The following is a 26,589-nucleotide window of genomic DNA, read 5'->3' on the forward strand; positions in this document are numbered from 1 at the left end:
GAAACAAAGCAATAGTCCATCTAAAATGAAACACAAAGAGAACCAAAAAAAAAAGGAAAAGACCACCACCACCAACAAAAACCCCCAGAACTTCAGTAACCTGTGGAACAGCGTGAAATGGTCTAACACATGAGTAATTAGAAGGGGGCAGGAAGAATGGAAACAAATTTGAAGAAACTATTAATAAATGATGAAAACTATAATCCTATAGATTCAAAAAGGTCAAAGAAACATCAAAAAAACTCACTGCAAATCACATTATAATGAAATTGTTGAAAAGCAGTAATAAAATATCTTAAGTAGCCAGAGGAGGAAAAAAAAAAACCATTATGAATAGAGGAACAAAGATACAAATGATAGCCAATTTCTCATCAGAAACAATGCAAGCCAGAAAACAATGGAGTAGAACTGAAGTGATGAAAGGGGGGAAACCATCAACCTTGACTCACATACTTAAGAAAGATACTAAAAAAGGAATACAGCATTAATATTTTTGTAGCAAACAGAAGCTGAGAGAATTTCCCCAGCAAATCTGTACTATAAAAAATGCTAAAGGAAGTTCTTCAGCCAGGAGAAAAATGACAACAGATGGAAATGTGAACCAACAGGAAGAAATGTAGAACAAAGGAAATGACAGATATATGGGGCAATTTAAGATCTTTCTACCCATATTTCTAATCTCTTGAAAAGAACACTGATTAAAGTTAAAATAATAATGTATCATTGAGTTCATTACATGAAGAAATAAAAAGTATGAAAAGAGTAACAGAAAGGATGACTAGAAATCTATTAAGTTCTTAATTTATGAGTGAAATATTTTTTGACAAAGATGGTAATGAGTTAAAGGTGTATAGTGTAAACTCAAAACCACTAAACACACACATACAAATATCCAACCAAACAAAAACACAGAGGTATAGCTAGTAAGACGAAAGTGGAGATAAATAGAATCATTAATTTTTATAATCTCCATTGCTTAAATGTAAGAATCACTGACTGGTCTTATATCCCTCAGAGTAAAAGAATCACAATGCTCAGCTGATGAATTGCATTTACATACATACACAGAAATGTAATTCTACAACTGACCAAATGTCCACATACCCAATTTGCCAAAATGCTGTCATGTTATTGAGAACTTACTGAAATGACCTGAGAAAGCCTCTGAAACTAAATGGCCGGGAGTTAACAGATCTTTATTATCAAACCTGAGCATGTTCCACCTGGGATATGGGGCCACCTAGTTGTGGTTGTCTGCTCCAGCCTATACATCGATGGAAACAATCCTGGTTGCTATGCTTGGCTGGGAAGGCAATATCAGCAATTAGCTGGGGCCATTTTTCCAGTGATTCAAGAACATAAGTATGTCCAGCAGCATACAGAAGGTATCCTCTGCACTTCTCGCTCCCCTTTCCATTACCTTTTCCCCTTTCCATTTTGCTGAAAAGGGCAAAATTAAAAGGTCAGGACCATCAAGGTAGCCAGATTTTAATAGGAGAAGATTAGAGAGAAAGGGGAATTGCAGAGAAGAGAACCCAAGACTCTGCTGTTTCTGTGTCATTTACAGATTTTCAAGCTCAGCTGGAAAAAGAGAAGAGGAAAGAAGTAGGCAAGGGGCTCCAAAGCTGAGTGTTGATGTTATTGAAGTGCTTGGGAGACAAAAATTAGAGGACAGGGCCCACACAGAAGCCCTGATTAACATCCTAGACTTTCATTTGAGATTCATGAAAAGTTCTGCCTAGGAGTAAGAACAAACAAGGAATATCGGCATATAAAAAACATGGAAATACAGTACCAAATCAAATCAAGCCTTAAAGGGGTTAAGATGATAGGCTGAAATTTGGGAGGATGAAGGTCAAGTACTGTTTAGAATGAAGTACATAGCATTAAGTATCTTCAATAGAAAAGTGGGTTAAAAAAGCCATCATCTAAACTTTCATGTTTAAAAATAGAGCAAAATAAATCCAAAGTAAGGAAAAAGGAGAAAATAACGTAATAACAGAAATGAAATTGGAAACTGAAAAAAACAACAACACAAAACAATGGAAATAGATGCCCAAAATAATTGCTATACCTAATAAATTAAATTTATGGTTAAAAACCTCCAAAAAAGAAAACTCCAATCTAGATGGTCTCACAGGTAAATTCTATATTTATAGAAATAGTGCCAATTCTATACAATCTCTTCCAGAACTAGAACAAGCAGTAACACTTCCCTACTCATCTTTGACATCAGCACTACCCGGATATCAAAACTGGATAACGACAGTAAAAAGATAAAACGAAAACTACAGATCAATATTCCTCCTAAATATAGATGCAAAAGTCCTTAATAACATTTAGCAAATCCAAACCAGTAATATGTAAATAGGATAATACATCATGACCAATTTGGGTTTATAAACCACAAAAAAAGAAAATGTATTTGACAAAATTCTATAGCCTTTCATGATTCAAAGCACTCAGTTTAACAAATTGAAGAATATGTTCTCGTCATGACAAAAACCCATAATACTTAACAGTGAAATATTCAGTTATTTTTCTAAGATTACAAATGAGGCAAGAATATCTGCATTCACTATTCATCATTTCTATTCTCCAATGGATTAAAGGTTCTAACCAATGCAGAATGGCAAGAAAAAGTATAAAGATTTGAAACACATGAGACAGCCTTCAGTTGCGATAATAAGATTCTATGTCTTTTTCTAAAATGTAACAAACATATTGGTTTTCAGCCATAAATAACTTACTCGTACAGACCAATCTTCATTTGAAATAATCAAGTTTAAAAGGCAGTTAACAGCAATAATCTACAATATCAAAACAAACCTCCTAACATAAAAAACCCCATAAAACTCCACTACTGTAACTATATTATAATATTATATATTATATTCCAGAGTACAACACAATAAATACTTGCTTAAGGAACATAACAGGGCAAAGCAGTCTGCATGGCTTATTGTAATACCAGGACTATGAAATTAAAATATCATGGTCTTACACATGAACTCTAGTGATTCCTGAAATTTTAATTTACTGCTGGCAGACATGAAACTTGGTTTCTCCATTTTGGCCATCCTTTTTTTTGACAGAGATATTTACTTTCAATATTCTAATTTCCTTCCTATTTTAGGATTCAATTAACCCTATAGTACAACTATGTCTTCATACAGTTTTTTCCTCATCGTTCTAACTCCAAGTGGCAATAAGTCAGATATTTTACATGTGCTGATATCATTTTTGGTGAATAAACATATAACTGAAATTCTAGTATGCTTTATTCAAATTTTTAACATTATGTTAAAAGTTATCAGACTGGAACACTTCAACAAAATCTCATAGTTGAATGAGTAGTGATTATTATAATCACTGCAATGAATTACTTTGAGAATTAAAATTAATTATAGTATATATTTATACCCCTAGTGATAGTCTAAGATAACCTAAAATATGTCAATGATGACAAGTAGATTATTAGATCATAATTTTTGTCCATACCAGTATTGGTACACTGATTCTCCAAAGGAGAATATATATATTTATGTGTGTATATGTGTGAATATGTGTGTGTGTATATATATGTATATATATGTACATAGAGATACATACATACATGAACACCCACCTTATACAATGACTCCACACATTCATGTATTCATGTAGTGTAAGGAATGAGTATTAGAATTTTAAGCTATAGTCAAACACCGTTCCTTAGTGCCTAATCTGTGTCTCTAACATTATCAAATGTAAAATAATGTTTGAAAAACATGGCATAATCCTCATATACTTCTGGGCCTTTGGAAAATGACACTACTACTGCAATTGCTTACCAGTTCTTCAGAGGTCAAATGCATTAAACGTTCAGCTATTGCAGCACACTGTGCCGAGTCTCTTATAAACTCTCCTTGTTTATCACCAACCACTAGCTCTGGCCATGTTAGTCCTTCATTCTTTTTAGTCAAGAAAATCTCCAAGCTAGAAGTTAAACAAGGAAAGTAATGTTACATTGAGCAACTATACAAATTATATAATCAACCCCAAACAGAAGAATCTTCCACTGAATTTATCCCCCGCTTTGGTGTCCAGCCAGAGATGTTTTACAAAATATGTGTTAGTTTTAGCACTGCCTACTGGAATATGGATGGAAAATCTGTAATCCAAGGGTAAATAACTTATACTTAATAAACAAACAAAAAAAATATCACTGGAAGTGGTATGTCAAATGGCCTGATGAGAAGATTGACTGGCAAGAGTGAGGCCACCTAGAAAGTACTGTTGTAGTCCAAATCTGCGGTGTGTTAGTGGAAGTAAGTGACGAAAAAGCAGCATGGATCCATGAGCTCTTTTACTAAGCATTCGAATGGTGGTGGTGGTGAGGGTAATGACTGAAGTGGGCACATAAAGTTAACTGCACAGAGACTATAACTAAAGGTACCTCCTTGTGCATGGAGCCAAAAAATAGTTTCATGTCCCCAAACTAGTAGTCATGATATATAATTATTAACGTAAAACATTAGGCAACTTAGATCAATACAAATGTTAATTTTTAAAATACATATTTTAAAGAACTGAAAAGAAAGTAGAAATAATTTTGATAACTCTTTAGGAGAAAAGAAGTTGTTAATTTGGTCTCTATCAACTGAAAATCTAATTACATACTTTTAAGCCATTAAACACAAATTCCAAATAACGCTAAAAAGGGCCTATCAGTGAATCCTAGGATTAAGGTTTGATGCAGCAGTAAGGGGAAAGAGTTGAGTCAGTGCAGACTGTGGTCACAGGAGATGTCCAAGTGCCTCTTAAATAGCAAGGGAAATTCACGTAAGCTGCTTTAGGAGTAGCTGTTGCTGTAACACAAAGAAGCGGGGGTGGTGGTAGCTGTTCCATAGGAAAGCAACCTTTCCATGTGCCATCTCTGGTACACGTGTGCCACTAACCCGTGCCCTGGAACACAACTGCAAGGAAAAATTGCAAGGGCACAATCATAACTATTATCATAATTATCAAATAGAACATGCAAACCTATCAGTTATTCTTTTTCAAGGCTGTTATTATCACCACCTCATGAATTAATTACAGCAGTTTACATTTTTCTGAAACTGCTTATTTTAAGAGACAATACAAAATATCTTTTCCATGTAATGAGTTCCTATCATTAGCATTAAAAATTACTACAATAATACAGTCTCTAAGAGAAAGGTTATCTCGAAAATGATGATGGCAATGAAGAAGAATCATGACAGCGACGCATACTTAATCTTCCCATATGCCAGGTGCTGTCAAGCATTTCAGGTGTTTTCAACTCATCAGTTGCTCATGACAACCAAATAAAGTATTATTTTCATCTTCATTTCACAAGTAAGAAAAAAAAATAAAAGGACTAGAGAGGTTAAGTAACTTGCCAAAGTTACAAGCTAGGAAAGCAGTCTGACTCCAAGTCCAAGTTCCTCATTACTGTACTATTCTTCCACTTTGAACGAATATATGTAAATAATTACTGAAGAAAGTTTACCATGACCAGAATATAGAAGTACTGTTTGTCGTCAGTTGCTATCTAGAGTTCATACAATCTCAATGATAAAGAATTTGTGAAACATCTTTAAATCGCACACTTCGTGCAACCCTTTTAGCACAACTTCATTTCTACATTTTGAAACTAGTATCATATCCTATTATCCAAGCAAAAAAGAACATATAACATAATAACCTAGACTAGTTAATAAATCCTTCCAAAGTGAGACGGAACGTTATTAAAAAATACTCTGATTTTTAAATTTATTTTATATTTTATTTTATTTTACTCTTATTATATGAATAATTTAACCAGGTACAGAGAATCATGTTTTTAAACCAATGACACCACCAACATGTCACTGTAATTATCTTTTGTAATATAAAATTGTAATCAAGTACCTCAAATTTAATGGGAAAACAATACTCAGGTATTAAATGCTGAACTCTAGAGCTTGCTTTGCTGGGTTACTGCTTCCTGACTTCTATTAATAATATGTTACAGCTGGTTTGCCAATTTATAAATGCTACCCTCAAATCTCATATGTTTAAATAGAATGTGGTGATATAAAATATTTCTTAAAGAGCCTTTATTTTTTAAAAAAGATTTTATTTATTTATTTGACAGACAAAGATTACAAGTAGGCAGAGAGGCAGGCAGAGAGAGAGGAGGAAGCAGGCTCCCCGCTGAGCAGAGAGCCTAATGCGGGGCTGGATCCCAGGACCCTGGGATCATGACCTGAGCCGAAGGCAGAGGCTTTAACCCAATGAGCCACCCAGGCACCCCTCTTAAAGAACCTTCTAACTAAGTTTTTAAAAGATGTTAAAAAATGTAAAGGGATTAAGGGTTATACCTATCATGATAACCATTAAGTACAGAATTGTTGAATCATTGTATTATAAAACTGAAACTAATACAATACTGTATATTAATTATACTTCAATTAAAAATAAAATAAAATTAGGAAAGAGTAATTTTACGAGACTCTGTTAGGAATTCAGTGTGTTAGCATGTCAAAGTTCACAAAGAATGAAGCAAAAAGCCAATGTGCTTGACTGTGGTGACCCAACCCTAATCAGATGGGTGATTACCAGAAACAATAGATTCCAAGGTTCTTTATTATCCAGGTAAATCTTTATTATCCAGGTAAATGGATAAACTGTTGGCAAAATCAGGTACCTACTCATAACTTGATGTGTTAATAAGTATGGTATTCTTAAAGAAAGAAGTTGTAAGACTGTTGGTAAGGATTCTATAAATGACTTTTATCACCTTGAAGGTTGGATTTCTGAAAACTACCACGTCCATGAGATTGAATTTAATCTAGCTCAGATCAACTTTTCACTCTCCCACTAGAAGAGTAATATACTTTAATTAGAATTACAATAAAAGTGCTTTCATAAACATTTGCAGGACTGATTATGAAAAATGTTGGAAGAATTACAGGATTATTTAAATATACCATGATTAAAACTGGTTAGCCAAGAATTAGTAGAACAGCTTAAGAAAAATCCATGTGCCAAAACAGAAAGACAAGGGATCAGATTCACAGAAATCATTATTCTTTATCATTGAATTTACTGAATACTGAAGAGTTCAATAATTCTTAATAAACCATAAATGACATCATTTACTCATGAATCTATTTTTCTTACTGCATTAAAAAAGAAAGTATAACCAAGTCACCAAACTTCCCCATGAATAAAATGAATTCAGGATCTAAAAAGATAAAGCTTAAACTTTTTTGAAGCAGACACCATTTTTTTGACTCTCAGAATTTAGACTCATACCAAAGATCCAAATGGGTCTTGTATTACAAATTGAAAATTATATTTAAGGTAAAAATATCTAATTTTAACCCACTTCTGACCAACTTTGACCCTTTTTATCACAGAATGTAGTGATTACTAACTCTTAATTTATAATAAAAGAGTAATTTTATTAATCCAAATACCTGAGGAATGTGGAAAGGATCTGGGGCAACAAATTTCCAAAGGGGACTAAAAGCAGAAGCAAAGGTTATAGTTTTATAAGACACTCAACCTTTACCTATTTGTTTTACATATTCCTTTTAACTGAGGTTTTTATAGATAAAATTCAGATTTTATATGTAGAATTCATTGAGTTTGACACCTGTCTCACTCAGTGAAGCTACTGAACCATCCAAAAAGTCATTCATTGTTGTTTTTTTTTAAAGATCTTATTTGTTTATTTGACAGAGAGATCACAAGTAGGCAGAGAAGCAGATGGAGAGAGAGGGGGGAAGCAGACTCCCTGCTGAGCAGAGAGCCAGACTCGGGGCTCAATCCTAGGACCCTGAGATCATGACCTGAGCCGAAGGCAGAGGCTTAACCCACTGAGCCACTCAGGCACCCCTAGAAAGTCATTCATTGTACCAAAAGATTGCAAATAGTCAAAATATCCATAATACAGGACCATTTTTAAAAAATGATTGTGCGGTTGATAGAATAAAATACCATAAATAACCACAAAGGAGAATAAATTACTAGGTATACTTTATGGAAAGTTATCCAAGATTAACTGTTGAAAGTCAACAAAAGTAAGCTGTAAAAAACTATATACAGTTACGTTGAAATCTTTTTTGTTCAAGAAAATATAAATCTGCTCGAATATGCCTAAAACACCTGTAGAAGGAAACTAGTAATAATGGTTATGGGGAGAAGGGTGACTGGAGGGCCTGGGCTCGAGGGAGCCTTCGTACTGTTTACCCTTTATATATCTTAAAATTTAAAGAACAGGATTATTATCTAGTTGGGAAACAAATTAATAAAAGAAAATTAGTTAAAAATTTTTAAGTATTAATTAAAATAAATAACCATTTTAGGGCCACATGTGTGGCTCAGTAGGTTAAGTGTCTGCCATTGACTCAGGTCATAACCCTGGGGTCCTGGGATTTGAGTCCTGCACAGGGCTCCCTGCTCAGTGGTGGTCTGCTTCTCCCTCTTCCTCTGCCCTACCCCAACTTGTATACAGGCTCTCTCATTAAAAACAAAAACATTTTTATCTATTATTACTGTTAATATTGTTATAATTTTATTCAGAGCTGGTAATGAAAAGTTCTACCACAGAATGTAAACAATGACTACAGTATCATCTTTAATGTTACTAATAATTATACTTTTTGAGACAGTAACTCCATTTTTAATCTATCTTAAGAAATGAATCAGCAATATAGACAGACCTATTATAGTATTCAACTTTGGTGTAACCACTGTGGAAAGGATAAAAAAAAACAGAAAACAAAAAAAAAACAAAACAGAAATTCAAATATAAATACAACTGTCTATATATACCTATTATTCTCTTTAATTATCCATGTACTGCTTTCTTGATCAATAGATGAATAGAGATTTCCTTCCAGAAACCTCTGACCCTTCAGCACAATGTTGATGTGCTCAGGCAAAAACTGTACTTGAATGTCCTCCTTAGAACTGCCTTCTGGAAGCCGTACTGTTACTGTCAAATCATCTTCAGTCTGTTGCCAGTAATATAGAGGTTCTGTCAGAAAAAGAAAAATACCTGATGTAATAAAAAAAGTATGAATAGAGTACATCAAATTAGGGACTAGAGCATAAAAAAGAATACCTATCTAAAAGAATCTTAGCATAATTTCTAGTGATCTCACAAAAAAAAATTATTTATAAACAAACACATACAGATCTCTTTGGGGAATTTTCAGAGTTATAATAATTGCACCTGACATTTCCTCTTACAGGCTTACTTAATGTTCCAGGGACATAAACACTCATAAAATACTAATAAGAACAATCTTTTATCCCCATTCATTCTCTCCCTTCCTCCCAGTTCCCCTCTTTTCCTCCTTCTTACTCTTCTCTTCACACACATACACACACACAGTGCATTTCTAGTTCTAAAGAATGACACATACGTCATGAACCGCTGTGTGAAACTTTCACCACTGCCTTGACTTGCCCTAATGATGTAACTCTGTGACATACGAGACCACTACTTGGTGAGATACAAATCCATACAAAAATAAAAGGTATTATTTATTTACAAAGGAACTAGCTATTCTATCCCACAACTTTGTTGCATGAAAGCAATTTCATAGGAAATTCAAGGGCTATCGGTGTATTTGTCTTAAGTTCCCAATGAATCCTCTCTTTACCTCCTTCTCGATCTCTTTGGCTTATCTTCTAAAAAGCCAGTTACTGAAGAAATACCTTAAAACCCTTCACACCACAAACATGAAATAAGAAAACAGGGCTTAAGTACAAAAAGAATAAACTTTTGCTTAATGATATCCATAAACAATCTGTCCACAAGCTCATTACAAAGGAGTATAATATAGGGGTTAGGAACTAGTACTCCAGAGTTGACTAGTCATAGGTCTGAACCTTGGCTCAACCATTTATTAATTTTGGCATGCAATTCATCTCTGACCCTCTTTTTTCTAATCAGCAAAACAAAGGAACAAAATCTTACATATCTCATAGAACTATTAAAATTTAAGAGTTAATACAGATAAAATATTTATTATCAATTTTGTTATTAAATATACCATAAACCCTCAACAAATGTGGGTTACTATTCTTGTTTGGGGGTTACTAGTTTTTTTATTTTTCAGTTTTGTGTAAAAACTGTGAGTACTAGATATGCTTGAAGATATAACATTAAGTATGATATATCTTCTTAAAGGGTCACTTCTATTTGACGTTTAATAAACTCTAACAAGCATGATATATAGAAATATAAAAATTAATAAATTTTTAGTATAAAATTTTACTTTGGATTAATTTCTAGCTGTTATCATACTCCTTTAAGCTGGCTCTCAGAACCTCTCTCTCACCTTTTTAGAAGTACTTTTAATATAAACTCACTGTAAGTTTCAACTGTAGCTTAAAAGATTGATAACTATAAACTCCTTAAGGCAAGTAATCTGTTTCACTGAATTTTCTGTCTACCACAAAAATTAACAAGGCAGTTTATATGTAACCATGACTCCATGGATAACTTCTGATAGATACGGAATGAGGAAGAGTCTACAAAATCACGGTTTTTAGTAAAAATTAAAGGCCATAGAAGTAGACTAAAGGGAAAGCCAGAATTTTTTAAACCTCTCTCCACTAAAAATCATACAAACAACTAAATAATTTCCTCAATTGTTGGTTGCTGAATGCCTTTCTGTGTTTTTAGAAATCATGTTTTAAGTCTTTTCTTTAAAAAAAGATTTTATTTATTAGAGAGTGAGAGCCAGAGCACACCAATGTGGGGAATGGCAGAGGGAGAAGCAAAAGCAGGCTCCCCACTGAGCAGGGAGTCCGATCATGATCTGAGCTAAAGGCAGATGCTTAATTGACTGAGCCACCCAGGCACCCCGCGTCTTAAGTCTTTCAAAGGAAATGCTACTGGGGCACCTGGGTGGCTCAGTCCGTTAAGCGGCTGCCATCGGCTCAGGTCATATCCCAGGACCCCGGGATTGAGCCCTGCATCAGGCACCTTGCTCAGTGGAGAGCCTGCTTCTCCCTCTCCCTCTGCCTGCCGCTCTGCCTACTTATGCTCTTTATCTCTGTTGAATAAATAATAAAAATCTTAAAAAAAAAAAAAAAGAAAAGAAAAGAAAATGCTATTACTTATATCATTATGACAACACCAAACAGGCAACAGACAATATCAGTCTTCTTGAGGTTTACAGAAAATGAAACCAGTATATATTCTCAGAAGATTATTTTTAAGAATGCATGCTATAATTAACAAATTATCCATAATTTGAAAAAAATTACATTTGTCATTTACAAGTAAAGGCTGTTTAGTAGAAAGAAAACAGAAAAATACAGGCAATTTGAGGTTCACAGTGAAAGGGAAGAAATGACATAATGATGTATTGAGGAGTTCAATATTAATGTGAAAAAGAAGAAAAACAATACTTGAACTGGTAGGTAGTGATTTAAAAAGATGTTGTGTCCCTCCCAGGCTACCATCTGTCTTGGAACCACATGGGTGTCTCAGCTACTAGGTAAAATGGTTCCAAAGATTAGGGCACTCTTTCACTCCTTTGCAATTGCTCACCAAGAGTTCTAAAGGGCAAGTGGTCTGGAGATATGATAGCTGTTTTGACTAAGCTCTGGAAGACTTTACTACTACAATTAAGGCAGAATAGAATTTATTTGGAAAGGGATCTTAGAGATATCTAACAAAAAACGCATTGCATATGAAGAAATCAAGTTGTTGGGAAGCTAAATAAAAGGCATCAAGCACAACTCTCATATTCAAAGGTGCATATATCTATAAACCTGGGGAAAATATTTTTTAAAATTTATTATGTTATTATTTTCAAATGCTTTTTGAAGGATTTTTGTTTAGGAAACTCTAGATAAAAATAGTGAAACTAATTTTGATTTTATATAATTAACAAAAAGGCACATTCAAAGATTAATATGTATAACTTAAATACTATGAAACTCTCTGTTCAGTAAAATATACTATTCTCTGGATTAATAAACATCAGAAATATGAATAGTGCTATTAGAGTGATATTCTCTTGAATATAAGAGTACATATTCTTTGTATGGAAATAGAATATTTATTTATTTATTTATTTTTGATTTATTTATTTGAGAGAGTGAACACCAGGAGAACGGGAGGGAGCGAACCCTCAACCAGACTCCCTGATGAGTGCAGAGCCGAAGCAGGGCTTTATCCCAGGACTCTGAGCTCATAACCTGAGCCAAAACCAAGAGTCCACACTCAGCTGTCTGAGCCACCCAGGTGCCCCAGTAAATACAAATTTCTTCTGAAAGACCTTATTATTGTCTCATTTTAAAACATTACCTTCACCCATTTACTCATTTAACATTGGGAAAACTTGGTGATTTTGCCCTCAAGAAATTTTTTCCAGCTTAGTACTAAAAGTTAAGAACATATACCTTAGTATAAACCTAAAATCAACAGCGTTTAACTTTTTAAAAGATTAATATTTTCAATACTAATATGCTAGCTTCTCAAACACCAATAACAGAGACATCATTTATTTATTTAGTAGGTATTTATTAAACATCTTATCAGGTAAGCTAATGTACAGAAAATTTTTTTAAAAGATTTTATTTATTTATTTGACAGACAGAGATCACAAGTAGGCAGAGACGCAGGCAGAGAAAGAGAAGGAAGCAAGGTTCCCTGCTGAGCAGAGAGCCCGATGTGAGGCTCGATCCCAGGACCCTAGAATCATGACCTGAGCCGAAGGCAGAGGCTTTAACCCACTGAGCCACCCAGGCGCCCCTAATGTATAGATTTTTAAACAATATTTTTGGTAATTAAGTTACTAATTAAAAGTTACTATTTAAATAGCATATTTTACAAAAGACTATTACGACGAGTATAAAGGGAAATAAAATTAAAAACCTGTCTTGTCCTAATAGAAGCCAAAACCTAACCAAGAAGATAAACCAGCCATAAATGTGTGTTGTATAAACACATACAAGCTCTATGAGGGAAAGAGTAAAATTACCTTTGATTTTCTCTGACATGGTCTCATTCTTATTTTCTTCAAGATCTTGACCAGTATGAACAAATGTGAAGGACTTGTAGGAGACAATCATCAGACCCTTCCCATCAGGCTCAATAGCCGCATAATGTGGCACTGACTTTCCACGGAGAGTATCATGCTTAATAATTTCATATTTGTTAGTATCTGTAAGAAAACAAAGTAGTTTAGAATAAAAAAATTACAAATAAAACACTATATTATAGAGGTATTTGTATATTAGTTTTAATTAAGTATTTTAATTGTACTATTAAAAGGCATGCCACTAAGAGTTTTTTCAAAGGGATAAAAAGATTTAGAACCTTATTTTCTGCAAATACACACCTACTTTAAAATACTAGGTCTGATGAAATCTGCTCTAGATTGTGCTTTCCAATGTGGAAAGTAGCATACTACTGGCCATAGTGGCCATTTAATAAAAATTAAGTGAAATTTAATATTCAGTTCTTCAGGCACACTAGTCACATTTCATTCAAACGCTCAACAGCCACACATATGGCTAGCTGCTATTGTATTAAATGGCACATATGTAAAATATGTCCACTTGGCAGACATTTTCACTGGACAACAGTGCTCTAGACTTTGAAAGTAACTAACTTACCCGAAATACCAGCTTCGGATGGATCTACCTTTTCCTTTACTATGGCCTGTCTACTTTCCCAGCAGGTACATGATAGGCATCTTCTGAAAAGAGCCACACTAAGGATAAAGGAAAGGTATGGTGTGGACTATTTTTCTGCCTATTCTAGCTATTGATAAATGGGTTTCCCTAAAATGAAATGTTTATGGTAGAAATGATTTTTATACACACAGACAGATCTACATGCCAACTGTAATCAAGCATAATGATACTTAATTTTAAGACAGAAAATTTAAGATACAAAATATAAAAGAAGAAAATTAACTGTATCATGAAAACCTCTCGTAAAATAACTGAATTTATTCTTGAAGAAAGGTGGGATTTTTTACAGTACTCAAACATTTCAGTTGAGTCCACATCTTTACTTATACTGTTACTCTCTTAAAGTGGGTTGTACTTGGTAACAAGTAAGCTTCACAATGAGTACTCAAAAATCACAACTCAATGTCACATGTTCTACATGATGATACAATCTGTTCTAAAGTATCTGTCATTTTCCCCTCTAAATCTTCACCTACATTCACTTCATACATATTTAAGAACAGACCTATAAATTTATGAATGAGCTAATATACTTCCTGCATAGTAGATGCAAGGCAAAGAAAGATACTACATAGTTTACAGGGTGGCTTTTCCTAATATATGTGCAAGAGAAAATAACAGGTGAATTTCAAGTGAACTCCATGATTAAATAAGTTGGGAAATGCCTGATTAAAATTGCATTCTCTTTTACTCAAAATTTCTAAATCCTCTAACACGTTTAATGTATAATAGGGATATTATACACCCACATTTTCAAATTTATTTGACCACAAAACATAATTTATCAGATGTTCCACTCAACACAGTTTACAAAAGTACTGCTATGTTCATTAAAAAGAAAAAAGGAAAAGAATAACTATTATATTAATAATACTTGGGGGAGGGTGAAAGGAATGAAAAATTAAGAAGAGTAATGAGAGAAAAATTAAGCCATGGGGAGATTCATACTCCTATAATTCAACCTTGGGAGATAAAAAGAAAAGTGAGTCTAATTATATCTGTCCAGTAGAGGCAAGGACACAAAGCGAAGGAAATGCAGGTGGTGAAGCTTGAGCAGAGTGTCACTATACTCAGGTAAGTTACCGTGAACTGAGATACAGCTGCCACAGAACCAGAGAACAGGAGGAAAAGTATGCATCATGATTTCTCTGTAAGTTGTCGAGTTATATCCCTTAATAAAAAAATTAAAGTTTCTCTTATCTAAAGTAGAGATTGGCAAAGTATGGCCAGTAGAGAAAAAGCTTAGTTTATGCATATTTTTATATGGTCTGTGGGCTAACAATGAATTTTATACTTCTCTAAATGACTCAGCTCAAACCTCTGTTGTTCAAGGATCAGCTACAATTTAAGATTCATAAGTTAAATTAGTAAATTAATAAAAACTAAGAAAAACGGCAGACAGTCATCATGGAAACATGCTCCCTCAGTTCTCAACTACAAAAAAATCCACTTAGTTTTCAAGTAAGAACTAATAAGCAAGGTGAAAAGCAAGGATACACCATTAAATGAATAATAATTGATAAAGGAAAAAAATAACTTCTAATGTCCAAGTTAGAAGCCTGGCACACAGATTCAAATAGACCAAGGGTTTTTTTTTTAAAGATGGAAGCATTCTAAGTGAGAAAAACCAGCAGTTTTCCTGAAGGTAGAAACAAACAGCAAAGTTCAATTAGATCTGAAAGAAATCAGTTAAGATTTAAGGAAATAAAGGTATTTGTTTCCATCTAGGTATTTATATTTATTTGATATTTCGATTACACTGTAATTTATAATTTACATTCAACAATATATATAAATCCTTGTTTATGTAATATACACACACAGAAGAATATACTTATGTAGTCTTGTATATATTGAAAATACACACTTAAAATTCTTCTAAGATTATGTAAGAATGTCTTTTATATAAAAAGGCATAATTGGAAGCCTTTATTTCCGTAAGTGGAAGCACATTATTATTTTTTCTATAATCCATACCCGAAGAGAAACTATTCATTCCACTAGGTGTCAGGTATTAAAATCACAGCAACGCTACCCAAGAAAAAGTCAACAGCATTTACAGGAACAGCTCTGCATTTCACAATCTACTAAATGGTGCCAACCACTATGCATTCACAATGTCGTTATATTTTACCTTTATTTTTTTTACTGATAGTGACCCATTCCAAAGAAACATAGAACCCACTTCCTTTCATATCCAATTCTTCTTTCTCTATTCGAAGAAGTAAGGTAGTTACTGAATGTTCTTCAGCATTCATCAGTGAGATACTGTGAATTATGATAAAAGGATTCCCAAGCTCTTCATTAAACATAATCTGCAAAAAAAAAAAAAAAAAAGATTACACATACAAAAATGTACATATACACAAATGCAGGCGGCACAGAAGGAATGCACAGAATTCTGACAAGACAACAAGTAATTTGTAAATAGAAAAATAAAAAAAGCCTTTAAATAAAGGTTGCAAGTTCAAATAACATTCTTTGAAGAAAGAACTTTTTTTAAAAAATGCCTATTTGTTTAATAGAGAAAAGTGATCAGTACTCTTGGCTTAAAAACAAGGAAAATGACAGGGTGTCCAAGTAGCATAAAAAGAAGAAAGAGAACTAGAAGCAGGCTCCTAGAAAAGAATTCTACAAAAGAGGCCATGAGCTGGTCAATATTGATTCCTTTATCTCTTCTATTTGTGTATGATTTATTTCTGCTTTGTTCCTCTAGTTTCTGAATATTGTTCATGTTTATGAACATGTGTGCATACATGTGTATGTATGGTTTTTCTTATTGTTTTTGTTTAGTTCTTCCATTTGTTTCTTAAGAGTCTGCAAAGGTCAGAGTCAAAGGAATTGGAGACACCACTCAAACTTTCTCAAAAATAAAAGAGCCCCTTTACATTTAAAAGTTGCAATTCAACAAACTACTTAAATATAATACTGAAGTGTGTCTTTTTAAAATGCAAATCTAAGCACTATACAGAGACACAAAATCTTAACAAATTCTTTTTTCCATCATCAACACAATCTAAAGGGCTCATACTTATTTAAGAGTAAATGAAAAAGAAGAGATATTTTAAGATTGTTCAATAAGCAAGGTCTTTGAATAAATTAAAAAAAAATGGTTGAAGAAAATATCCAAAATGACAAAAGCTGTCTTTAAAAAAAACAATAATAACAAAAAATCCTTTATCTGGAATCCTATCGGCTCCTACTTCAAAGCCTTGTAAAGAAAAGTGTGTTTTAATGTCAATTTCCCTAAGTGTTTAGCACCTCTGCCCAAAGTAGTCAAATAGGAGACCTTTGGAATCCATTCTGTGGTCTTCCACAAACAGAAAATAGCAAGAACAGCAAAGAATATCTCGAATACTCAAAACTGAGATGATAGATAAGTTTTAGTTGTTCGGGTTTCACTTTTCTTTGGGGGACAACAGGAAACCAAAGGGAGGAAAAAAAAAAAAAGTAAATTTTGTCAGGTACACGTAGCTAGTTTATTGTTGTCTCCTCTTTTTTCTCTCCCATGTGAGTGAAAGGGACTGGAATGAGACCAGGGAGTAGATGTCTAAACTTTTATAAATTGTTAGGCTGAAGTTTCCCTTCTCCTGAACAAGCCTAGCAACTCGTGTGTGCTAGTGCTGCCAACAGCACCCTCATCAGACTAGAGGCAACACACTGGCAAAGCAGGCAGTCTTCCTGTCTCCCTTTATTTCTCTTTCTACACTGCAGTTATCACCACTCTTACTTGGCCCCTTTATACCCCACTGTACCCCCCAACCATTCCTACCTTTAGCTTCCTCTCTTTGCCACCAATTTCCCCAAAGTCCTAAAACTCTCCTAAGTTTTTTTCTTAAAGTAATCAATATTCCACAGATCTCTATCCCTCCCACCTCAGTTAATGCCCAAGTCCATCCCTGTCCCACTCCTCCTCTCCCCAACCAAAACTATTATTAACTGCAAACATCTCAGAAGGTGCTTAGAGCACCTTTCATTATAGCAGTGTACACTGAAGAGGGCATGAAGTAAATTTAGAGTTTAAAAAAATTTAAATGACTTAAAAAATATCACTAAAGGCCTAAAATATGCAGCAAGGGGAAACATAGAACATAAACCAAATGATTTATAAATCAGAATGAATTTCCTTCCGGCAGAGTATGTGGTTTTATTTTTAAGCTGAAGGTGAGCTGCGTCAGTGCGTGTCTTCCTACTCAAACCAACAGAATCCACAGCTTGATAATTCATAAATTTTCATTCTTCTGCCCCTCACTCTCCAAACTCCTTCCAAATGTTTCAACAGCTATGCTATCTACATATCACACTGCCTCCATAAGAAAAAAAAAAAAAGAAAAAGAAATTATTACTAGAGGCCAAGCAGAAAAATGTCACAATGTCCAATGAATATTTAAATCTGTGACTATAAAGACCTGCAAAGGCCCCCTACAAACAGACTACCGTTGTTCTGGTTATTTACGCTTTTTGTTTAGTTTTTTGAATTATTGCAATTTGGTAGTATTCCATTTAATATAACTTAGTAAGAAAGGCAAGCCATTTGGTTCTACAACCTTCTTGGTTTTTCTCAAATAATAAAAACCTGATCTTTGTAGGCATTTGTTGGTCTGATAAAAATATTTCGTAAGATATAAATATATTAAGTTCATATTTCTTTACGCAGAACTAAAAGACCACCCGCTGAGATTCAGACAATAGCAGTATCACAATACACTTATAACTCCAGGTCATTCTTTCCCACCTTCAAAAACTATGGCTCTAAAGAAATTAATTCCTTACTTACTATTATTAAAATTCTAGTCTGCCCCTCAGTTTTAAAAATGTTACCCTGTTTTAAGAAAACTGAAAGGGGCAGCCTGGGTGGCTCAGTCATTAAGTGTCTGCCTGTCTGCCTTCGGCTCAGGTCACTGGGATTGAGCCCAGCATTGGGTTCTTTGCTCTGCCAGAAGTCTGCTTCTCCCTCTCCCACTACCCCTGCTTGTGTTCTTTCTCTTGTTGTGTCTCTCTCTGTCAAATAAATAAAAATCCTAAGAAAAAGCTGAAATAAAAATAGCATCTTGGAGATTGGCACATTACTATATTTTATAGTATATTCTTCTAAGCAGGGGATACTCTGGTAAACTAGTATTTGACCAAAGGCAACTTACCAGATAGCTAGCATTGTGGTGCCTCAGAAGTATGCTGGGCCCATAAAGATACCAGCAAATGTAACATAAGTAGAGGAGAAAAGATATTCCAGCGTAATTCCTGCGAACTCTTCATCATGCAGGAGGCAATGCCAATACTTTACTGTACCGCTTTACACATATATAAAGCACTCAATGGACATTTGCTGAACAAATGAATGCAGTTCTTCACAACTGCAATGACCCTAAATCAAACCAGTTTTGTAAAAGGTATCCATTTATAATTGAATTAAAAATTTCCAAAGCATTTTATTATAAAGATGAAGAAGTCACATGGAAACCACTCCCAGAAAGAGTAATTTCAAAATCACTAAGGTCTAATTTATATATATTTTCAAGACTTTGCTTAAGTCTAAAAAATAAAAACAAAACCGCACCTCCCATTTTTCAGAAGCACTATTTCCACGTTCACCTGTACCAATGAGATATAATCGTCCAGTTCCATCTGACAAGGTAACCCACGTAGAAGATGTGAAATGGACAGATGCACAAAGACGATTGTCACATGCTGTCAGATCTGTGGGAAGTCGAAACACTTCTCGTGGTTTTCCTAAAGCAGTGTCCTAAAAAGAAATGAAACATTATAAATGAATCCTTCCTTCTCCTTGATCCATATGCATACAGAATAAGTATCAGTGTAGTAGTTACTCTCTTATTTAAGAAAAGGTGCCTAACTCCCCTTCGAGTATGAGCTTCTAACTAATAAAATATGGCAGAAGTGAGTTTGTGACTTCTCCAACTTGGTCATAGTTTCTCTTACATCTTCTATCTTGCTCTCTCTTCTACTGTATTGTGGTACTGTACGTGGTAGACCCAGGTGGGGAGGACATAAGGGTTCCTGACAATACCCAGCACCCGGTGAGCTAACTAACTGAAGGCCCTCCTTGACCCTTCAGATCACTGCTCTCTAGGCTAACATCTTGGCTACAACCTCATAAGAAACACTGACACAGAAACCACCTTGCTAAGCCACTCTGACTTCCAACCCACAAAAACTATGAGATGACGAGTATTTATTGTTTCAAGGCACTAAGTGTTGAAGTAAGATATTACACAGCAAGAAATAACTAATACACTGTAGTAACTTGGTCTTAAGTTTAGACTAAATGATTAGTATTTTTAATGAACTGGAAACACTACATCGTGTTCTAAATGCCTCCAAAGACATCCACCTGTGGTATGAAAACAGTACACTTATAGACTATTAACAGCTTAGGTTACTGTTAGCACATTTTTATTGTGTCTATATCCTTAAAATTTGAAATTATAAGATGGACTGCATCATTAAAATGTCTTATAAGTAAATATATAAAAAGGTCTACATTTCAGGAAATTAACATCTTATATATCAGATATACTCAATTCAATAATTTATTATTGTTGCTAAAGTTTTTGTTTTCAGTTAACAGTTTCCTACAAGCCAAAAGTAATTCTTCACTCATGTATTTCATTCTCTGTTCCTAGAATTACTTAGATAAATGCATATATTAACAAAATTTAAGTAAACAAAATGTCCTTACCAGCCACAAGTTTTTTAGTGACCCATGTCTCTTTCTAAAGCATCTAGTTTAGTTTTCTTTGAAATGGCACCCTTCCTTCTTTTTGTATTCAGATTTTACTGATTAACATAATACTGATTAAATAATAAAAATATAATGACAAGCACAGCTGGCATAAAGTTTTTAGAATGACTACATCTGAGTATTAGTGATGTAAAACTCAACTAGCAGAAATAGCACTGTTATCAGCATAGTACTGAGTAGCCTACTAGCAGTAAACTATGAGGCTTACTGTGGTCTCCAGTCAGTATATTATATGAAGGGAAGAGAGAATATCAGTTACTCCAGTCACTCAATTAAATGGAGGTCAATTAAGAGATATTTTATTGTAGGCTGATGTCTATGTAGGTGTTCAGAACATGATGAGGTATTTCCAATTAGTGAGAAATAAATGGGAGTGGTCAACAAATGCTATTGGGATACTAGAGATGGGGGAAAAATTGTTCTTTCCCTCACAGCACACACAAAACTTTCACATTCCAGACAGATTAATAATCTAAATGTTTTAAAGAAAAAGTAAGATAATTTGGTTAGAAGATTAATCACATCTTAATTTCAGGGTGGAGAAAGTCTTCCTGTGAAAAATAAAAGACATGTATAAGACAGGGAGAAAAATATTTGCCACAAAAATAACATAGGACCAGTATCTACAGCATATAAAGAACCTTAGCAACTCAACAAGAAATACATGACTATCCAAAAAAATGTTTAAATGGGTAAAGACATATATAGGAAAACTATGGTTAAAAAAAATTAACCAGAAAAAATAAAATCACCTAACACAAGCCCAATCCTATAATAAATCCTTTCTAACATCCTCTTACTAAACACTTGGTTCCCCATGGTGTAGACTCTCCTCTATTGTAAAATTAATAAATCCAACTTGTTCAACTATACATGGGTACCCAGCATCTTTGTCTGGAGAGCAATGGTGAAGGATGATTAATTGTTAAATATCCATCCTTTGGAATACCAAATAACTGTTAAATATCTGGAAGTGGATTTATAATACTGACATAAGAAGATCTTCAAAATAATAACTGAAAAAAAAAGATCCAAAATACGTACAGTATGAATCCATATATACTGAAACAATAAACTGTTGTGATATGACAGCAGAGTAAGGTATACACAGACACATGCTGGTATGTTAACAGTGTTTACCACCAGAATGGAAAAAAGATAGTAGTGTAAATGGCAGTAGGGAAGACTGAAAGTAAGGGGAAGCTTTCCATTTTTGCTTCAAATATATTGCTTCTTTTTCTTTACACTGAGCAATTTATGTGTGATATAAATAGTTTAAAAGATATTAATGGGATAAAATAAATGGGACTTCTTCCTCAAAACAGTTGTTCCAAAAAGTTTCCTGTGGTCTCCCCCACTACATGCCCTTCGTTGATTCTAATCTAGTGAACCACTTGTTACGACAAATGCAGGGCTTAATAAACTTGTTAAATCACCATGGTTCATTTCAAATACAATTATGAATGTGTTTTTAAGCTACTTTATTTTAAATACAAGGTCAGTTTAATTATTAGATAAATGATTTTGATATCCAATAAAATGATTAAGATACTCAAGTATATACATGTAAAACTAAAAATTAAATTAAAATACAAAAGAAAACAGTGTCTCTCTTATTTAAGTTAAATGACAGTTTAAGTGAAAGCGACCTGAATGTTCCTAATTTTTGAAATCTAATTCTCAAAGGGTACATTTAATTTTAAATGGACTGTATGCAATAATACTTTCTTCTGTATATCAATTATTTCTGAATAACCTCTACTGACAGTTTTACAAAGTGTCCTCATAATAATGCTTTATGATTTTGGCATCTATGTCTTTGTCCCACCCAATCATTTTCTTCTTCCAGACAAAATAAGAAGTTAATGTAACTGTTCAAAGCGCTGAAAATAATTCTGCAGTAACATTTCACAGCTGAATTGCAAAAGAAAACTGCAGTGATGAATGGAACATTTACTGAATAACTACAATGTACAAGCACCGTAAAAATAAGTGCTTTGATTTTTTACCATCTCATTTAACAATTACAAAATCCTATGAAGTTGAAATCATTATGCACACTTTGAGAGATAAAGAGCTCTGTTCAAAAAACTTAAATCATTTGTCTAGAACTCCATTGTTAAGAAAATGGCAGGGCTAAGATTCAAATCCTAACTGACCCCACTCCAGAAGCTGATGGTCTCTTCTCTATTTTGAAAGAAAAGAAAACTACCTTTTTCCTTTCTCTTTTTTTGCTAAAGCTTTAAGAAATGATGTTTTATTAAGTGGCATTTGAGTAATGTGTCTATATAAAATAAAACTTTTAATAATTCATTAAATACATAACAGTTCAAATAACTTACTCCTCCTTTATTTTTTTCTTTAACCAGGTAAATAACTGGCTCCATATTAATAAATGCAACTATAGAAAATGAGGTCAGATTCAGGTCTAGAGATGCTAGTTTGGAGATACTGGCATGCAACTCAGCTAGACTAACAAGCAGTTGCCGTGTGTTACTCAAACTTGGCCTCACTAATGTGGACTTCACACAGAATCCAGTAACTCGCCTCTCATTTTTAAGTGTAACTTGAGGCACCATGAGATGACACACTTCTTTAAGAGAAACAAACTAGTTTTTCAGATAAATGGAAAAATGTTATAACAGAATTCCTTAAATATTAAGAAACAAAACAAATTACTTTAAAAGAAGCCCTAATACCCTAATAAAATGACAAATAAGAATTAAATTAAAAAAAATTTTTTTTTGCTTTCCTAAGGCATTTTCTGCTTCCTAAAAAGCACTTACTCTCAACTGACATTTCTTTAAAATTAAGAATTATAAACTGACAAAATAAACTGACTTCATAGAATGCCTCTACAAACCTGTGTGTTGAACTGCTGCCATCTGCTGGCTCCTGACAGAAATCTCAAGGTCTGACAATGTGTGGATTTCCTTTCTTGGCCCTACTGCCTTCTCTTTGCCCACAATAGTATTTAATATGCTTTTAACAGGGTGGGAGTATTTGTAAATGAGCCACAGCAAAAGAAACTCTCTGAGATATGTGCAAGTGTGCCTTTGACTCAGGGGGAAAAATCAGACAATAAAATGGCAATATTAGAACAACTTTTCTGCTTTAAAACAAAAGCCAATGTGTAACCAGTGGCCAACACTCTCTACCTGCCCCCAACACAGAAGTTCAAACAACAGGTCAGTTTCCTATGTTGCTTATCAGAAAAACAGAAATAAGTATGATATTCTTCTGCACTGCAGGGGCAGAGTTTCTCAAAACTTGGTCACTGGACCACGAGCAAAATCATATGCGATCCTTGATAAAATGCAGATTCCCAGACCATGACCAACCCTGACATACTGAATCCAAATCTTTAAAAACCATAATCTGAAATTAGTTTTTATCAATTACTCCAAGTGATTCTGATGTGCAATACAGTTTGAAAACCAAAGGTGAAAACTGAACTAAGCAAAACAAATTAAATAAATAAATAAATAAATAAATAAGTAAATAAAATAGGGGTGCCTGGGTGGGTGGCTCAGTGGGTTAAAGCCTCTGCCTTCAGCTCAGGTCATCATCCCAGGGTCCTAGGATTGAGCCCCGCATCAGGCTCTTTCTCGGCAGTGAGCCTGCTTCCTCCTCTTTCCCTCTCTGCCTGCCTCTCTGCCTACTTGTGTTCTGTCAAATAAATAAATAAAATCTTTCAAAATAAATAAATAATAGAATAACATAACCCCAGACATGGTTCTTTAAAAACAAAATAATAATGAAAATACCCTTCTAAAGTTTGATTAAGGAAAAGGAGAAAATATAGAGAAAGGAAAAAGAGAGAGGAGATAATCTTGAGAGCATAAAACGTGCAAATTACAGGAACAAATTTGAAAAGAGTAAGAAGAAATGAATAATTTTCCCTAGCAAAAAAGTATATTATAAAATGACCAAAGAAACTGTTTAACTAAACCAATTACCAAAGAATCAGCTGGATAAGTAATTAGAAGACTTATCACTGAAAACAACAAAAGAATATATAATAAAATGGGTTCAAACAGGATCTTTATTTAACATATAAGGAAAGGGTTATTCTAGTCCTAAACTGTTCCAATTCCAGAAAGTTCTCCAATTCCTTTAAGGAAGTGAGTAAAACATTATTGAAAATCTGACAGATATCACCAAAAACAAAATGAACAGTATTAATTTATAAAAATAAATATAAATATATTATACATATATAAAATATGTGTTAATTAACTTCATGTTATCAGTAAGCTATTAAGTTTTGGGAATTAAAAGCTGTACTTTTCTACTGCAAATTTTTGATTGTGCAATGAGGGGGGAGGGGTTTAGTGCTCAGATTCCCAGTATTGTTCAAGAGTCAATTGTCATTCATATTCTGCTGTGAATTAATAAATTAGAAGAAACTTTATTTTGTATGCTGTAGCATTCCCAGTGCCTATGACAATGTGTAACATATAGTAAATATTCACTAAATATTTTGAAGGTCAAATGAATAGTATAAATTAGACTATGACTTTGGCTCTATAACTCAGTATTAGAGAATTTCCAGATTTTAGATTTGTCTTCCCAAACAAAATATAACAGAATCTAAAAAATGGACATGTATAGTCATATAAAGATAATATACTGCACATGTATGCATATAGGGCATTTAGCTTCTATGTACACACTATCCAAACAGGCAGTGCATATAGAGTGTACGTGTATATTATGTCTTTAATGAGCCCATAGGTAAATAGACTAAACTAAATAAGAAACTATAACTCGTTATTCTAAGATGTCCCTAGAAGTCAGAGAATAGGTCAGAAATAGGGATCAAAAACACTAGTCTCTGCCCTTATTCCATGTCAAATAAGTTATCTTAATAAAATTATATTGTATTTCCTATGAAAACTTTCCAATAGAAAACTGTGTTGACCAGTCCACAATGCTTATAGGATTTCAAATGTTGTCATTAAACTTTCCTTCCACATTTCCAATCAATCTTGTGATTTAAATTGGTTATAGTATTCCAAATCATGATTACTTAACGAGTGAACTGATAAAACCAAGCTGCTGGCCCAAAACCGTGACCCTACCCACACCCGTCTCCCGGCCAAGCACAGTTAGTACTAAAATGAATCAAAGAATCCATCTTTCTTTTTAACATTTCTCTTCGCCTAGCACAGAATACCATGACTGCTCCCCCCTCCCCTGAAGACCTGGCCTATACCCACCGTGCCGTCCTCCTCTCTGACCACAGCTTGCGTACTGTTTAGGTCCTTCCATGCACACTCCGTGTTTTAGCAAATCAAGCTAGAGTACCTGTAGTGCACACACATGCCTGTGGAAGTTTGCTGAATGTGCCTCTCATATCCAGTGCAGACATAGCTGCCTCAATCTGCACAGCAAACTAACTGATCTTTCAAAATTCTGTTAAAGTGACATCTCTTCTGAAACTTCTCTGAACACTTCATCTTTCAACATTTATCATTTCTTTCTCCATACTATGTTTATATCTTATCCCTCCTTCCAATGTTACATGTTATCAATTTATTTGTCTATGTGGCCACAAAGCACATAAAGAACATAACAGCATTTAATAAACATCTGAAGAAAAGTAAATACTTATTCACTAAAATTATCTCACCAAACCAAAGACTCACACCTGATCCTGAAGATGAAATAATAAAAGAAAAATCCTATCAAGAAAGAAAAGCCTGGCTAGCTCAGTTGGTTAAGCAACTGGCTCTTGATTTCTGCTGAGGTCATGATCTCAGGGTCCTAGGATCAGGCCCCATTTAGGGCTCTCTGCTCAGGAGTCGGCTTGAGGAGTCTCTCTCTCCCTCTGACCCTCATCATACACACATGCTTGCTATCAAATAAATTAAAAAATCTAAAAAAAAGAGAATGCAAAAAAGAATGCAAAGCCAACTCCAAAGGATAAGAACAAGCTTTAAACAGCTGTTATTATTTCAATAAACATACTGACCACGCCTTCTGTGGGATGGCAGGATTATAGAAATGTAAGAAAAACCCAGGGCCTAGCCCAAGGGTTGGCAAACTATACTCAATGACCTAAATCTGGACAATGTCATTTTTAAAAATGAAGTTTTATT

At 34.0% G+C, this 26,589-nt stretch overlaps 1 protein-coding gene across 2 annotated transcripts in view; it reads right to left on the bottom strand.

Moving 5' to 3' along the window:
• NUDCD1 (NudC domain containing 1) overlaps positions 1–26,589 on the bottom strand; it is an 80,531-nt gene that overhangs the window by 38,639 nt on the left and 15,303 nt on the right. The window contains exons 3-7 of one of the 2 annotated variants that reach the window (XM_032316104.1): positions 19,280–19,465; positions 15,857–16,037; positions 13,005–13,187; positions 8,830–9,034; positions 3,834–3,978 (exon numbers count right to left, since the gene is read on the bottom strand). In XM_032316104.1, coding sequence (XP_032171995.1) covers positions 3,834–3,978; positions 8,830–9,034; positions 13,005–13,187; positions 15,857–16,037; positions 19,280–19,465 — 900 coding nt within the window. The remainder of the gene's footprint in view (positions 1–3,833; positions 3,979–8,829; positions 9,035–13,004; positions 13,188–15,856; positions 16,038–19,279; positions 19,466–26,589) is intronic. The other variant, XM_032316105.1, reaches the window with a different exon arrangement.

Source organism: Mustela erminea, chromosome 16 (assembly GCF_009829155.1).
Source record: "Mustela erminea isolate mMusErm1 chromosome 16, mMusErm1.Pri, whole genome shotgun sequence".
NCBI lineage: Eukaryota > Metazoa > Chordata > Mammalia > Carnivora > Mustelidae > Mustela > Mustela erminea.